Source organism: Crocuta crocuta, unplaced genomic scaffold (genome assembly GCF_008692635.1).
Source record: "Crocuta crocuta isolate KB4526 unplaced genomic scaffold, BGI_CrCroc_1.0 scaffold30, whole genome shotgun sequence".
In the NCBI taxonomy this organism is placed as follows: Eukaryota; Metazoa; Chordata; class Mammalia; order Carnivora; family Hyaenidae; genus Crocuta; species Crocuta crocuta.
Genome location: NW_027528345.1, coordinates 1,851,338 through 1,868,602, shown reverse-complemented (window position 1 = coordinate 1,868,602; position 17,265 = coordinate 1,851,338). Strand labels below are relative to the sequence as shown.

The following is a 17,265-nucleotide window of genomic DNA, read 5'->3' as shown; positions in this document are numbered from 1 at the left end:
CCCCCTAACTTCTCAAATATTAAGTCTTCATTAAATACACACCTCTTCCTGAAAGCATGTAAGGTGAAATTTCAAGCAATCGATTGATTAATCTTGACCAAAATCCCATTGGAAAATAAGGCATTTCATATAGTCGAATGATAATTTCAGAGTTCTCACAATGGGGGAGCTCTATCACAGGCCTGTGGTCAGACAAACTAAAGAGAAAAGGACACCATTATACAACTTCCTAATACACCGAACCACGTTAACCAAAGTGCTTTTCCACTTGAGAATCACTGAGCTGAAGATAAATATTCTAGGCAATTACTCTTTTTTATAATGTTCTTTTACTACATGTTCCGTCTTCTTCAAAGAATTCAATGGCTATTTAATCAATTCAAATGCATGTTCATATGCATGAGATTTTTCTAGTAATCCTATTTACACTAATGAGTAAATTATTACAATTAGTTATGCAGAGACAAGTTTGAAGTGATTATATAAAACTTAAAAAAATGCAAATCCTAGGAAAAAAAAGGTGTATATGTATTTTTGGAATTGAATATCACCTAGCAATCAATGCAACTTACACTCTTCGATGTCATATACCTTATAACATTTCCCAGTAATAAGAACATATAAAGCAACCTTCTATGAAACAAGGTTAGAACCAAGGCCTTTGTCGTGCTGCTGCTCTCCACTGAAAATTTATTGTCTAAATTCTTCTGATGAAAACTCACTATTTCCCCAGAACCTGTCTAATATAAATCTCTCAATTCCATGTAGGAATATACATGAGCACACACACACACACAAACACACACGCACACTTATCACTATTTACCTTTGTTAAGTAATTTAAGCAGTGGTAAACCAAACAGTAAATATATACATAAAGCAAGAATTCAGTGTACCTTTAAAACATCAAATGCAGTGTTTTCATTAAAAGTAAATGTTATACTTCAGTAGTAAGTGTACACAAGAAGCAAAAAGAAATTACTACATCTATCATACGCCAAAGTTATTTTGACAATTAAAACATAGATGGTGAGTTTCAATTTCCACAAGGTAATTGAAATTTTAAGTTTAGGTTTACCTGCTTGGAACCAGCAAATATTCTTCTCCTATTGGCAGGGCAATCTGGAATTTTTCTAGGAGTTTAAAGTACTGTGACATGTAGTTCTTTGGAAACCTCTTTTTCTTTGAAAGAAATTTTTCCACATCTCTACGTGAAATGATTCCCTTAGGATGTTTTGGATAGCCTTCCACTTTCACTGTCAAAATCTGAAAGATTTAAAGTTGTAAATCATCGCTACAATTTATTTTCTGAAAAGTTCTTAATTTAAAGCATTTTGTGTCTCATGGCTCAGTGAACATGATCAGAAAAATTTTAACATTTAACATCCTTAAGCCACAGTTTAAATGAGATAATAAAAGTGACTGTCTCTTAGACTGTCACAACACTGAAATAAGGTAACATATATAAGGCATGCAAAGTGCATATGACAATTTTTAGCATATAGTATGCCCTCATATGTTAGCCATTACTATCCAAATACTCTTAGTCATTTTAGTTAGCCACATTAATTTTTTTAGTGTTTATTTATTTTTTTAGAGAGAGAGAGATAGAGTGAGAGCAGGGGAGGTACAGAGAGAGAGGGAGACAAAGAATCTGAAGCAAACTCCAGGCTCCAAGCTGTCAGCACAGAGCCTGATGTAGGGCTCGAAACTACAAGCTGTGAGATCATGACCTGAGCTGAAGTCGGCCACTTAACCGATTGAGCCACCCAGGCGCCCCTAGCCACATTAATTTTTAAAAGAGGTTTGTACTTAATTTCTTTAGTAGATCTACATGCTTAAGGGCTACTTGAATAGGAGCAAACATTATGCACATTATTGTGTAGCTGGGTGAGACACTGGATTGTAAAATCCTTAGGCCCAAGGACTTGTCTCACTCATCTCTATCTATACCTCTGTTTGGTACATACAATGTTTATTGAATCAATGAATGCATGACTGACTGAACACAATGGTATCTAACAACAATATATAATGGGTCATTAAATAATAAAAATTGCAGTTGGCACTTCTCTCATATTGTGTACTTTATAGTTCAGATCACCCTTACACTTTAGATGGTAGGGAAAATTGTTTGCTGTTCTGGCATTTTTTTTAATGTTTACTCATTTTTGAGAGAGAGCGAGACAGAGCATGAGTGGGAGAGGGGCAGAGAGAGAGAGGGAGATACAGAATCCAAAGCAGGCTCTAGGCTCTGAGCTGTCAGCACAGAACCTGTCGTGGGGCTCAAACTCATTGACCCCAATATCATGACCTGAGCTGAAGTTGGACACTGAACCGAGTGAGCCACCCAGGTGCACCTGTTCTGGCATTTAAAAACATTTTTTTTTCAGTTTATTTATTTTGAGAGAGAGAGAGAGGGACAGAGAGAATCCAAAGCAAGCTCTGTGCTCTCAGCACAGAGCCCAGTGTGGGGATCAAACCCACGAATTGTGAGATCATGACCTGAGCCAAAATCAAGAGTTGGACGTTTCATCCAGGTGCCCCGTTCTGTCATTTCTAAAGTTGCCAAGGCCTTGTCTCACAACTCACTCTCTATCCCCACCCATATTTTCTCTTTGCGTTATAGCACTCTACCACCTGACATTGTGAGAGTTTATTTATCGGTTATTTCCTCCAAACTGAATGTCAGCTCCATGAATTCAGGAACCTTGTTCTCTCCAGAACAATATCTGGAACATCATAGTTATCAAATCAATATTGTTGGATGAGTGAATTTGGGGAAAACGAAGTTTGGAGCATTTTATCACGGGATTAGGTTTATAGACACTGGAGCCAAACTACCTGGTTTGAAACCCTAATTTTACTTCTTCCTGAATATGTAACTTTGGATAAATTATTTAACCACTCTATCAGTTTCTTCATCTTCAAAATGGGGGCTAGTATAGTACCATTAAAATAGTTACTCTGAGAATTACGAGAATGTTTAAATAGCGTTTAACATTCAACTAACCCCTTTTTGCCATCATTGTATACTTAATCTATTGATTTAGACACACTGATTTTAAAATAGAGATTTGTGCTTGATTTTTTTAGTAGATCTATGGTGTCCTGCCACTGTCTGTAGTAGGTAGTTTACAAATAAGGACACATCAATATCTTCTCTCCTTACACATTACATGGTGTTCAATCCTTTGAGAAATTAAATCCATCCATTCTCCTCCTCTTGAACCCCCAGACGGGCTTTGTGGCTGCTCTGGTCACTAGTAGCAGAACTGATATTTTACCAGTTCTGGACCTAATCTTTGAGAAGATGGTCATATGAGAGGCCACACGGAGGAACACCAACATACCAATAATGTGAGTGTGACATTTTGGACTTTCCAGCTTGGTTACTGGAGGAAGCCAAGTGAATGACCCTTGCCAATGCCATGTGGAGCTGAAGCACCCAACTGAGCACAGTCAATCCACAGAATAGTGAGAAACAGTAAAATGTTGATGTTTTACCCCAAGTTTACTTGTTTACTCCAAGTTTTAGGGTATCTTGTTACATAGCAATATAAAACTGAAACACTGTATTACTTTTATCACCATTAAAAGACCTCTTAATATTCCTTCAGCCTAGTAACTTATAATGCCAATTTATGCACTTATGCAAAGGAATTTTCCAGATTCCTCACCCAAGTTTTTATCAAGATTAAACTGCTGTGTAAGCTTTTTAATGTTCCACCTGATTAATTCAGTAAGTGTTTTTTCATATCTCTTTTATCATACAGTTAAATGAGTTTTGCAAACTTCTCTGTGCCGCGATAGAAATTTCTTTAATAAGTTTAGTGACCTAATAGTCTAGGTCACAGAGAGGGTGTGTAGGCTCACTAGAGCTTTTGCACCATGAAATTATTTCTGTCCTTTCTTTGATGATTCATGGAGGTAAATACCCATATTTATTTTTGCTGATGGGTATAAGATAAGTCATTCTTATTTTCATTTGATTATTTATGGCTTTCATTCTCTTCAAGTATTGGTGAAAATGATATTATATTAATATACGTATTAATATATTAGCATAAACAAAAAGATAGTATTTATAAAATTAGTAAGAAACTTAAATTAATATTATACTGACTCTTTAGAACTATCAATATAATTTTGAACTGTTCAAATTCTTGACTTAATTTTCATTTATGTTTAAGTAAAACCATACTAATAAGAACTTTCAGGGAGTTTCAACTTAATCAGTCCATGAAACTTCAGGGATTTTATTGTGGTAATAGTGGAAGGTTGCTTTCGTTAAAAGATGGTGATTCTGAAACAAACTACTTCTTTGTTCAACTGAAGAAGATGCACACACCCTAATACTACTCACATCTGTACAACTTTAAATATTCCCAATTCATAAGGAAACACATCATTTTTTTTTTGGTTCAACTTTAGCCTTTCCTTGACTATATAGAGTTTAGTCATTTTCTGATATAGTGTGCCACGTAGGACAACAAAATCTTCAGGGTATATTTAAAACTCCCTTTGCTGTACCTGGGGTGCCTGGGTGCCTCAGTCAGTTAAGCATCCAACTTTGGCTCAGGTCACGAACTCACAGTTCAAGCCCCGTGTCGGGCTCTGTGCTGACAGCTCAGAGCCTGGAGCCTGCTTAGATTCTGTGTCTCCTTCTCTTTCTGCCCCTTCCCTCCTCACCCTCTGTTTCTTTCTCCCTCTCACGAATAAACATTTAAAAAAACTTAAAAACAAAACTCCCTTTTCTGTATAGAACATACCCACCTACACACGTTTTATTTATAAATAAATACCTGGCACACTTTCTAAAACTACATGGATACATCTTTACAATTTTGAAGATTTTTTTCATTACCTAAAATAATATGCTTAATTACTAAATAAGTCAAACATAAGATTAGCTAACAGTTCTCATTTACAGTGAATTAGGGAAGCAATGTAGAAGATAATATTGTTATTATCCCTATTTTACAAGTGCAGAAACAAAGGCTTAAAATATTAAGAAATGTCACAATGTTGGAATGATATAGAAGAAATTTGAACATGGGTCATGCTGACTATAGAGCTTGTGCTCTGGACCACTTGACTTCACCAGCTGCATTCTCATTTAGCAGATGAGTGGAATCACACTTTCCAGGGCATATGTGCAGAAGGATGAAAATTTACTTTAAAAATATCTACCAAAATAGCTATTACTGTCACATTAATATTGCCAAGTGCAATATGTTTCAATGTGCTCTCGAGGTCCATGATTAGGTTTAGGCCAAAATGAGTTCCCTCTTGAAAATATCGTCCTTTTTTTTTTCTTGAGATAAAATTTAGGAACTATCATTCAAAATTATCTGAGGGGACATAATGACAATTATGGTTTAATTAGAAGAGATGATTCTAATGTGAAAAGATAGAATCATTTTAGGGCCTTGAGGAGCCACATGCAAAACTGTAAATTATGCCCAAACACAAAATAGTTGTCAATGAAAACATGTGCTGGCGATGGCCTCCCCGAGCTCTCTTCAGTTCATGCTGAAGCTAGATGCAGCTATTCTCAACCAGGGTGATCCTGCTCCCCCTCCAATATTTGGCGATGTCTGGACACATTTGTGCTTGTTATACTGGCTCAGTACTACGGGCATCTAGCGGGTAGAGACCAAAGATGCTGCTATCATCCTATAATGCACAACAAATGATTATCTGGCCCAAAATGTTAATAGTGCTGACACTGAGAAACTCTGAGCCAGTGTGTTCTGATCGAATGGCTTTCTGTGGCAAGCCTGTAGAGATGGGTTATGCCAACTCATTAAGATAAACTCATCGGTAATTATCACTGGCAGAAGAAAAAACTTTCCATATGAAATATAAATGGAGAAAAGACAGCCATAACCACCACCATCCAAAGTTTTCAAAACGATAAACATTTAGAGCTTAGAATCCGCTCAAGAGTCAAAACTCCCCTCCATGTTGTCTAAAGGTTCTACACTCATAGACCCACTTTCTTATGTATATTTGCCCCAAGGATTTTCACAAAGCTTCCATTCAACTGAATATATCAATATCCCAACTAAAGTGTCATCAGGATTCAGAAAAGCACTGTGGAATAGAGTGATACCACATCTGTTTGTAAGCTGGAAACAAAGACATTAAAGTGAACTCTCAGACACCTTCCCTTCTTCCACAAAGCAGTCTTCCACATGAATTGTTCTACAGCAGTCTGCATTTATAGGATTGTCTACTTTAACTGAATACAAATTCTCTAACATTCAGTTCTCTGCATGCCACTTGTGCCTCTCTTCAGTCATTACTCTTATGCCACAAAAATATAAAACACCCACCTGTGCCATGACTTTACAAAGCCACTTGGGTTCCACAAAATATAAGTCACTTAACTGCAGTGCTGGGTCTTGAAAATGAAGAAGGACCCCTGTAGTAAACATCAAACAGTGAACCATGGAGTCTAGAATATACAAATATCAAGGGGTTTTGGAGAGAATCTAGTCCAACCCCTTCATTCTACAGATGAGGAAGCCTCGGCACAGTCAGTGGAAGAGCTGAGGCTAGAACCTGAGCATCCCAGGTCCCAAGCTCTAAACCCCAAGTATTAGAAAGGATTTTTTTGAACTACATAAAATGAACATATATAAACATATTTGAGATAGCTGCATTCATTGTCTTGCATATGTTTACAAATAATCAAAAATTCACAAAATATTTTGGCTTTCTAAACATATTCTACAAGCCATCTTATTTTCAAACATAGGTAAGAAACACAGAATACTGCAGAAAGCTACTAGTTTAAGAATAATGGAGGGAAAGGAACAGATTATAACCTATGTGAAGATAATTTTTCATACAACAGAATACAGGGATTAAAAGCAGCTTCTCAGCCACTTACCCTAGTACTATAAATCAAGTCACGCATTTCTAACACGGTTGTGCTGATCAAGTACACAAATAGCACAGAAGCCACTGTGAGCATCTTTATCTGTGAGACCATGCTGACAATGCGTGATGCAACAGGCAAGATCTGCCATTCAATAGATGCACTGTCTCAGGCAACCATGGGTTCTAAGTGCCCAGGTAGACCACCCCAATAACACTTACCCTTTATAGTATACAAATAACTTCCAGACACAGTAAGTTCAACTGATACTGTGAAAGGATATGGCTTATGCTTGGGGTCCCAAAGCTCTTGAATATTTAAGTCAATTTTTAGAACCCACATGTTTTAACTCCTGCTCAGATACTTTTCCCACCACTGCCTTTAGATGGTTTCTAAATGTTTTTTCCCATGGCATGACATATGACTCAACATCATTTCACATGATGACCTTTCAAAAGGAAAAAGTCAGTGGTCAAAGAATTTTGTAGATATTCTGTTAAATTTTGAATACAAATTCTATACAAGGTTCAGATACATTTTTACAAATGACTACAATGGAACTCTGAAAAAAAATGTAACAAACACACTAACCTGATTCATTTAGGAAGTGAACTGCATGAGGAAGCTCATTTTCATCCAACTGTAGCTGATTTTCTTTTACGAGTTGTAATAATCGTTTCCGGTCGATTACGGGAAATTCAATTGGCACATTTTTGCGCTCCGATAAAATGATTTTCTCAAGTTCCACATAGCAGTCTGGAATCAGCTGCCCCACAACAGGCTGATCTCGGATCTGTGTAATTACAAATGACAAGCTGTGAAAGTCCATTTTATTCATCTGTCTCTAGGTGGTTGGTGAATTCAGGGCTAACAGTCGTTAAGAAAGTGACATATTATTTAGAAATGCATTTTTAATAAAATCAAAGCAAGATGTAAAACTATTTAAGTTGTGAAGGATAAATAAAACGATGTTAAAAGAAAAATATAAACACAGAAGCCAATTTGGAAAGAACTAGCAAACAAAACACTATGGAGATACTTATCTAACTATCCAGGAAATCCATGATATAACCCAAGATAAATCACTAATCATAAACAAAGGATTTGTTATTTTCTAAGACAGGAAATATATATGCAATAGATACGCTACCACAATAAGTCAGTAAGTATTACAAGAGGTTTCAGGCCTTATTTATTAGATGAAAATATCCATGCCCCAAAGTAAAACATTAAATTCTATGCTTGTTATTTGCAAAACGTACCTGATATGTATATTCCATATCTCCCCATGAGGAGACACTAAATCTCCTCACCCAAGCTATGCTTTTTCATGGAATTTTGAACTTGGGAAAATAATAAACCATCTAAACGTCAATGATTTTGACATGAGAGGATGATTTTGATCTGTTACATTCACAATATAATCATTGTCTAATAACAAATAAACAAAATAAAAACTTTTAAAGAATAGCTTTAAGATGATAGTTTAAATAATAAAAAATCTTATCCAAATTTTTTTTCCAGGAAAATCTAATTTTAAATAGAAATGCAACTTTAACAATAGTAACTAAAATACCTCTGAAAACCACCAGGTGGCAAGCTCTCCCCATTTCTCAATCCACATATATGTTGTTCTATATTCTTTTTACCTGACAATTTCTACTTGATTTCTTAAACTTATTATAAACAGAAGTTGAGTTTTATTACACACACATATGCATATTTAACTTGCTCTTTTTCTACTTGTGACTAGAACTTTAAGGAGCTGTATTTACAGCAGCCATACTATTACTTACATATTCACCTCCAGTCATTTAAAAAATTGTTTTCATGTATCCAATGCCCTAGTAAATTAAATAAAATTTCACTAATCTTCACTTTTCATATTCCCTCTCATTGTCATTCATATATTAAGATAAAACAGAAATTCATGTTGAAGTTTGTGTTTTAACCCAAGAATGAAAACCTACACATAGACGTAAACAAGGATCCTCACAGAAAGCAAATTTCACAGCAAGGGGATGAAATTTTTATGGCTGAGTTACAGGGCCAGCAGAGGATCCCACTCTGTTAATGGGCTGGACAAGTTTGAAAGAGGTAATGTTGGCAATGAGCTCTGTTTTGTTCTATTTCTCCTTTTAGCTTGACGATGGGGTCACCCACAGCCAAAAAAACTATTTTGAGTCTGCAAAGACACATGTTAATAAGGGCAAGACAGGGAAAGATTAGAGAAGAGCCAAGATAGAAGAAGAAAAAGAAAACAAATGAGGGGCAGAAACTGATCTCTAGTAAATTAAAAGCTGCTATTTGAATACAAGTTAAAGCATCTCAAGAAGGAAAGAATATTCAAGTTCTGGCAGGCTCTTCAGTTCTGGGTGATCCTGAAAGAGCCAGAATTCTACAAAGCAATCGAATGGATTTTCAAACGAAACACCAGAATGATGCAGCCATTAGCAATATACATCCTTCTTCAAATAATATGGCCATTTCTCAAAGCATTTCTTTTATCTCCTCATGTCGGCTTCAGAGATCAGTCTAAGCGCAGGAAGAAAACTGGTCTTGTTGATGGATAGTGATAAATTGCTTTACATTACAGCAGTACTAGTCCAGCTGGCTGAACCAACCAGTTTATCCGTACTTCAACTAAACTATCCATACTTTATCTATTTGTTGCAACTAAATTCAGCCTTTTTCAAAACAAACTCATTCTTGAAGAAGTCTTTTTAAAACTATGATATATCCTCTGACATAAATGATAAAAAATAGGAGCTATTAAAACATTGTAAGTAACAACGAAGTTCTGTAAACAAAATAGGTATAATCTCAGAAGAAAACTGCCTGCATAAAGAGAGTATTTAATTAGATGTCTGAATTTTGTGTATTTGGTCCTTACAAGTCACAATACTCTCTAATCCTATGTCCAATAAAAGAGTAGCAAAATCTGCAAATAAATAATACGTCATTCTTCTTACATAAGATGCCACTATTGACCCACCATCAGTAAAACCTTTTAGTGACGGTGATAAATGTGTTGAAAGATACAAACATGCAAATTCTCCCCCTGGGCACCACAAAGACCAACACATTTACAAATGGCTCATTAGGTTTTAGATAGGAGCATAATCTGTGAAAATGGAACAGAACTAAGCTAACTGGCCATCACATTATAACCAGGGTGACCATGTAATTTATCATCCAAATTGGAATGCTTTTGAGAACGTAGTGGGACACTATTAATTATGCTGGGAATGCCCAGGCTACACAGGACCCTAGTTATAAGCCATGGCCTTGATCATTAGTGCTAATGAGCGAAACCACCAGGGGACTAACAATGAAATTCACCATTGTGTTTGTCACACTGAACAATCTGAGGAATTTTCAGTGCAGTTTATACCACGGTATCTGCAGAACTCAGGAAAGATTTCTTTTTCCGGCAAGTATTAAAAACAAGTATTCTCCTGGATAACCAACTTATTTGTGCTTTATGAACCCTATGAATTATATTTGGCTGACCAGAATTTTAGAAACATAATTTCTAGTGTGGAAAACCCAGTTTATATGTATGAAAAATTGTTTAGACGTTGCTGAAAATCAAATTCATGATCTTGGCAACCAAAAGAAAGAGCTATCTCACAATACTGAGGGGAGAAAAAAGGTGGAATGGTGTCACAGCGACGAGACATGAAGGAACAGCACAAAGATCAAAATGTACATAGAACGGGAACTCTGAAAGTAAAGAGCAACTGGAAAAACAATAACCAACAACAGAGGACAGATGATCTCAAGACCCCAATATTCGTGTGTATTCTTTGAATCACCATGACAAAAAGTTGCGAGAGAAAGGGCATCGGAAACATGTTCGCAGATTCTCGCAGAAACATTCTCTCAGTCTCCCAGACATTCATAGAGTCTGTTCTTCAGGATCCTCTAATTATGTTTATTCTCATTTCAATGCGTTTGAAATGAGATATAGCATACGTAATTTTAAAATCGAAACCCTTTAATAATACTAACAACTTTGAAACAATGGACAGTTTTAAGATAGTTGTTCTTTTCTCAAGACTTCTGACATTTCTGAGCAGTTGTGTAGCATGAGAGTTAATAAATTATATTTATCCGTCAGCCCACAGTAGGCATTAACCACGTCACCTTGAAATTAAGACTCTCATTTATGATGGTCTTCCGAAGCTTTGCCAGAGCATCAGATTCCTCCGTGGCATTCACAAAGTGGTAATCTCTTATTGCAGGAAACCCTCGCTTGTTGAGGAGTTCCTTGGTGATTTTGCTTATGCAGGCTTTGCGCTGCTTTTCATCGGAAACATCCAAATGTGTGCCAACGAGAATCACAGGGGAAGAAGAAGCGCGAGCCTACAGGAAAGGATACAAAATACTCCTGTGTTTGTTTTAAAATCAAGACCGCTTACAGTTCTGTTCACATTCACTTTTTATGATATGCAGTTAAAAGAAAATGAGAAATTCAAAGATGTCAAGAAGAAGAAAATGTTAACTGTCTTTCCCTCCTTAAACCTAGGGGGGGAAATGTAACCTTATGAGATTTTATATGGGTCATTTTTATGTCCCTTCTTATTCCAATTTTTGCCACTACTCAGGTGGCCCATATAACAATAGTGGTCTGTTTTATGCCTTAAAATAGGTTATTCTCTAAGGGTACTTTGGAATTCTAAATAAAATAAGCATTTAATAAACACAAGATTGTATCAAAGTGACATAATATGGTCACTTCTTATCTGTAAAGTCAATCTCCTGAATTACTTTTAAACTCATTCAATTTGTAGTCCACATAAATAACAACAAAAAGGCATTAAAGTATCACTGCCACTATAATATTTGCTCACTTTGGTTAGTTCTGACCAATACAAGGAAGTTAAAAAATTACCAAAATTACAAAATGATCTTGTATGCAGCCAAAATATCTGCTAAAATGCCTTGACACAAACGTTTTTAAAGACCTGACTCGCAGAAGAGCCCATTGAGGCTTCACTCAAAGAGCATCACTCTTACTTTATTTCAATTCTAAAAAAGGATGCTACATCAAAAAAGAGCTAACAGCATGACAGAAAGGGACAAAGTGGAAAATTTACAAAAAGAGATTCCAAATATAAGAGCATATTAATCAGGTGCCATTTAAAAGTGTAAGATCTCAAGGACTTCCAACTAAATCACCAATGAAGGTACAGCTAATGATTCACAGCTTGCTTTTGTTTAATATAATTTTTTTTTTTTTTTTTAATTAGGGAGGTTTGTACTCCACTTAAGAAATAAAGTGATTGGGGCGCCTGGGTGGCTCAGTCAGTTAAACATCCAACTTTGGGTCAAGTCATGATCTCACAGCTTGTGAATATGAGCCCTTCATTGGGCTCCGTGCTGACCACTGAGAGCCTGGAGGCTGCTTCGGATTCTGTGTCTCCATATCTCTCTGCCCCTCTTGCACTTCCTCTCTTTCTCTCTCTCTCTCTCAAAAATAAACAAACATTTAAAAAATTTTTTAAAGGAAATAAAATGATCAAAAACAATTTAATGTATATATTTACAATTTTTATAACTTAAAAGGGTTTTAAGTACCTGTAACATTCACCAGTATTCACACTATTTTCATGTCACAACCTAATTACACTAAAGTCCCCAACTCAAAATTTTAGTGCTTTCTATTTTTAAACTTTTAAAAATGTTTATATACTTATTTTGAGAGAGAGAGAGAGAGAGAGAAAGAGAGGAGGAGCAGAGGAGGGGCAGAGCTAGAAGGAGAGAGAGAAAATGCCAAGCATTAGGCTGAAATCAAGAGTCAGATACTTAACCAACGGGGATCGCCAGGCACCCCAAAATTTTACTGCTTCTAACTTTAGTTTTAAAAACTGAGGAGACTGTTTGAAGCAATCGTTTGTCCAAAATAAATTACCTAACACATAAAAAAAATAAAGATTATTTTCTATTTTCAAATGATTAGAACAGACGACCTTTATATTGAAGAGCCAAGGCTTCATGGCATCAACTTCAGCCTGTCCTTTGCTGAGGTCATAGACAGCCAGGTAGAGGGCTCGCTGGGTCATGAAGTGGGGATGAGTGCTGTAGAATTCCTCACGACCTAAGTAAAGATTGGATCCATTTTTTTTTAGCCTTGCAGACAACAGGCAAGAATCCTTTAAAAAAATTTTTTTAGGGGATAATATCTACTATTTATCATACAAAGAGAGAGAGAAAACAGCCAACAGACCATGTTTAGAAGACTACACTGCATTTTTAGTAGCGATTGACGATTTTTAGCATATGTGTTATCTTGGGCCAACCAAGTATTTAATCTTTAGCTGCCTGCTATTAGTTTCTAATATTTCCCTCTATGGAATTCACTCTGGTGGCAAGGGTAAAATTAGAAGTAAATGGCTTTGGAAAAATTCCGTAGGATCCACCAGGTCTCTTTGCAGTACTGGAACGAAATCTCGGCTTTTAAATCTCTGTCCTAAATAAAAGATAAATGTGAATAAAATATTCTAGAGAAAGAAATACCTGCAAAATCCCACACATTTAGAATGAGGTCTTTCTTCCCTTTGCCTCTTATTTGGATAGGCCAGTCTTTCACATCTATACCAACTGTGGCACTTTGCACCCCAGGATCTGATTTCTTGGTTTTCGTCAGTTGCTGCAATAAGGTGGTTTTACCACTCCCAGTATTTCCCACAATCATAAGTTTCATTCGGTTATAGGGCACAGCCTTTTTTAACCGCTGCTGAAGAAACCTGGTATTTGCAAGACAAAAATAAAATAATGAACTGCTTAACAGTATTACTTAAGATATAGGTGAATTCTTAGGTGTTGAAATTTTTAAAATATCAGACTGTTCTAAAATATAGTATGCCAAACAGTGCACAGCTCATGGACCTAATAATGCACACGTCTTCCAAAACTGTTGGTGCATATATTTTGTGAGTGATGTTAATGTAGTTAATAATGATTGGTAGCATTATCAAATAAAATGATGCGTTACACTACCACCAGAAATAATCAAAATTTGTTTGCAATACTAATTAGAATGCTAATTATTATGAAGTAATTAGAATTGTGTGTGTGTGTGTGTGTATATATATGTATACAAATTTCTTTAACATAGATAAAACCCTAAAACTTATAAGGTAAAAAAATGTTACAAAGCCCATATGACAGAAAATGAAGATAGTTTATACATGTGTACTGTTATACTAAACTTTCACAGTGAGGTCACACTGGATATATTATATGTCCCTGTGTGTGTGTATGTACATATATATTCATATATAGTACACATAACGTATACATTCATATATATCATGCATGTATGTATATAGTACAAATGGAGACTGAGAACATATTAGTTATGTTATAAATCAATACATGTAGGCTATTATACTATCAGCAGATACTATGTTGCTTATCATAACAATCTTAATAAAAAAACAATTGAAACTAATTAAAAGTGTTGTAGATAGTCAAACAAACAACGTTAATTTAAATTAACACTAGAGTTTTAATGTTCTTAAAAAAACATTGGATATAGAGAGACTTTTTTTTAACAACGTTGAAATGTTGCCACAGTTTAAAATTAAAGGAGCAAAATTGGGGTCCCTGGGTGGCTCAGTCTGTTGAGTGTCCGACTTCAGCTCAGATCATGATCTCACAATCCCTGAGTTTGAGTCCCACATCAGGCTCTGTGCTGACAGCTGAGAGGCTGGAGCCTGCTTCAAATTCCATGTCTCCTTCTCTCTCTGCCCCTCCCCTGCTCATGCTCTGTCTCTGTCTCTAAAAATGAATAAACATTTAAAAAACTAAAATTAAAGGAGCAAAATACATCATATGTCAATTTTAGGGAATACTGACTGATCCATTCTTGTTACTAATAGGATTCTGACCAACGTTCTCGAGGATCTGAACAAAAGGCATCATTACTTTTCATGATTTATTTGATGCTTCAGAAAATACAACTGGACAGATCAGATATCATGCCTGTTATTATTGAAATCATTTTGACACATACAACCTAAGTTCTGTTTTTATTATCAATAAGCAAGAATATTGTTGGCTCAAATGTCTATTAAGAAGTCAGCACGCTTTTAAAAAGTCATTCTTTAAAAAAGCAAACGATGCCTACAATTTCTAAACTACTCCAGACTCTCCCTTCTCAAAATGTTAAACACATTTAAAAGTAGACATAGTGGCTTCATAATATAGCATAATACACTGAAAAGTAGTTCTACTAAATGTTTACCACGAATTGAACCAATTTTGATTTGAACATCTGTCCAGTTTCAGGAGGAAAAATCATGGGAAACAATCGGGTAAAAGGTAATCATGTTTAGCTTCACTGGTGACAAAGTCTTTCTGTGCAAATTAAATCAAGTCCAGGGGAACAGAAAACCAAATCTTTCCTTATAAGGAGATAAAAAGTTAAATGTAATGTAAGAAAATTTAAGCATAAGACAACTAGGTAAGTATGTAGTTCACTGGTAGCTCAACAATCATCAATTATATGGTAGACCCGGTGTTAGGTGCCAAAAATCAAACTATGAATGAACGCAGCCATGGTCCCTGCCCTGTTGGATATTATAGTCAAGTCACAGATACAGAGAGGTAGTAAATGAGTTTAAACCTGCAAGATAAATATAGATAGGAGTAATTTTTTGGAAATGGGATTAAACAACTTTACAAGTAGGTAACAATACGACTGACACACTCAAAAGGTGACACAGAGAAAGATGAAGTCTACCACCAAAGATATTTGAAGTTTGTAACGTATACAGAGCAGGAGCAGTGATACCTGGAGAGTTTAGGTGGTTTCAAAAATGACCAGGGACAGGAGGTATTCACCCTCACAGGCAAACTCAAAGTTAGTAATCTTATATCATTTAAGTATCTATAATGCTTTAAGATATAACAGACGTATGGTAACCATTTGCTATATGAAATGCAGCTCTCAAGTGAGAAGTTATACTTTGCTATATTTCTTTAGAATGTATATGTGTAACAAGAGACCAAATAGTAATAATTTCTTTTTAGAGTACATTTCTAATGAAAAGCATGGATAAGGAGAGAAAGTCATTCTCTCAACATCAGCTTGGCTAGGAGAAAATGAAAGGCTCTTCAGCGGCACCAAATGAACCCATTTATTAAATAAAAGGCAAATGACACACAGCGTATTACCATGAAGCAGTACTATATATTATTTCCTAAATTGTAACTATTATATCCATCAAAGTCACAGACTGAAAAAAAATCGGAAACAAACTTAATTTAAAAAATAGAAATAAAATTATCTAACCTTATGATGTCTTTGGCTTTACATCCTATATGTTTAAAATCAAAATTAAGACGTAGTTCATCCAAAGGAAGATCCCATATTTTGCTTAATTTCCCCATTTCATTAGGAAAGGATCTCAGTTCCAGATTGTAACTGACATCAAGAGAGGTCAGGTTTTCAAGACAGCCAATCTCAGGAGGAATCTTTATGAAATAAAAAAGGGCAAACCCTGTTGGTAGGAAGGAAGAAATGTGTGCTACCAAGAAACAAGATGCTTACTAGGAAATGAGAAAGGCTCAGAGAGCCTAGCTGCAACTTGCATAACCTTTCAGCAGAGTTTGTCATAGTTTTCAATACAAATATACATAACTATAAACAACTTACCCAAAACAAACTAAGTCACTTATTTATAATCTTTAAAAACCCATTCTCCCTTGGTAACATATTTCATCTCCTCCTCACAGCACTGAAAGTAAAGAAGTTTTTTATATTTACCTAAACCCAATCTGTGACTTCAGTCTGTTCCTTTACACTATGTTCTTCACTAAAACTATAAAGATCTAGTCATAAACTTACATACAAGTTAATGTTCTTATAAATAAATGTTTACACCTTAGGTAGTATCCCAATAGGAGGTCTTTTTATTTTCCTCTTCCAAATCATTAACAGTATGCATTACTTTTACAACAGAGAACACTGATTTGCTGGCAAAAAAGAAAAAAAGAAAGAAACCCAGGTACCAAAAATATTCAGTTTTTCTTTTTTAAAAAAAAATGTTTGAGGTTTATTTTTGAGAGAGAGACAGAGCATGAGAGGGGGAGGTACAGATAGAGAGGGAGACACAGAATCTGAAGCAGGTTCAGGCTCGGAGCTGTCAGCACAGAGTCTGATGTGGGGCTTGAACTCACAAACTGGGAGATCATGACCTGAGCCAAAGACAGACACTTCACCAACTGAGCCACCCAGATGCCCCCACAGTTTTTCTGAACCTAATTCTTTTTGGCAAAAAAACTGAAGTTGGCAAAAATATATTTTTTTCTCAAATGAACGGATAATCAGTTTTAGATTTATAACAGAGGCAATGGAGTGAAGC

General features: G+C 35.6%; 1 protein-coding gene across 1 annotated transcript in view; it reads right to left on the bottom strand.

Moving 5' to 3' along the window:
• LRRK2 (leucine rich repeat kinase 2) overlaps nucleotides 1-17,265 on the bottom strand; it is a 144,963-nt gene that overhangs the window by 48,021 nt on the left and 79,677 nt on the right. The window contains exons 30-37 of the mRNA XM_077753653.1: nucleotides 16,194-16,375; nucleotides 13,412-13,641; nucleotides 12,865-12,992; nucleotides 11,039-11,257; nucleotides 7,481-7,682; nucleotides 6,342-6,430; nucleotides 1,079-1,266; nucleotides 43-197 (exon numbers count right to left, since the gene is read on the bottom strand). Of these exons, the coding sequence (XP_077609779.1) occupies nucleotides 43-197; nucleotides 1,079-1,266; nucleotides 6,342-6,430; nucleotides 7,481-7,682; nucleotides 11,039-11,257; nucleotides 12,865-12,992; nucleotides 13,412-13,641; nucleotides 16,194-16,375 (1,393 nt within the window). The remainder of the gene's footprint in view (nucleotides 1-42; nucleotides 198-1,078; nucleotides 1,267-6,341; nucleotides 6,431-7,480; nucleotides 7,683-11,038; nucleotides 11,258-12,864; nucleotides 12,993-13,411; nucleotides 13,642-16,193; nucleotides 16,376-17,265) is intronic.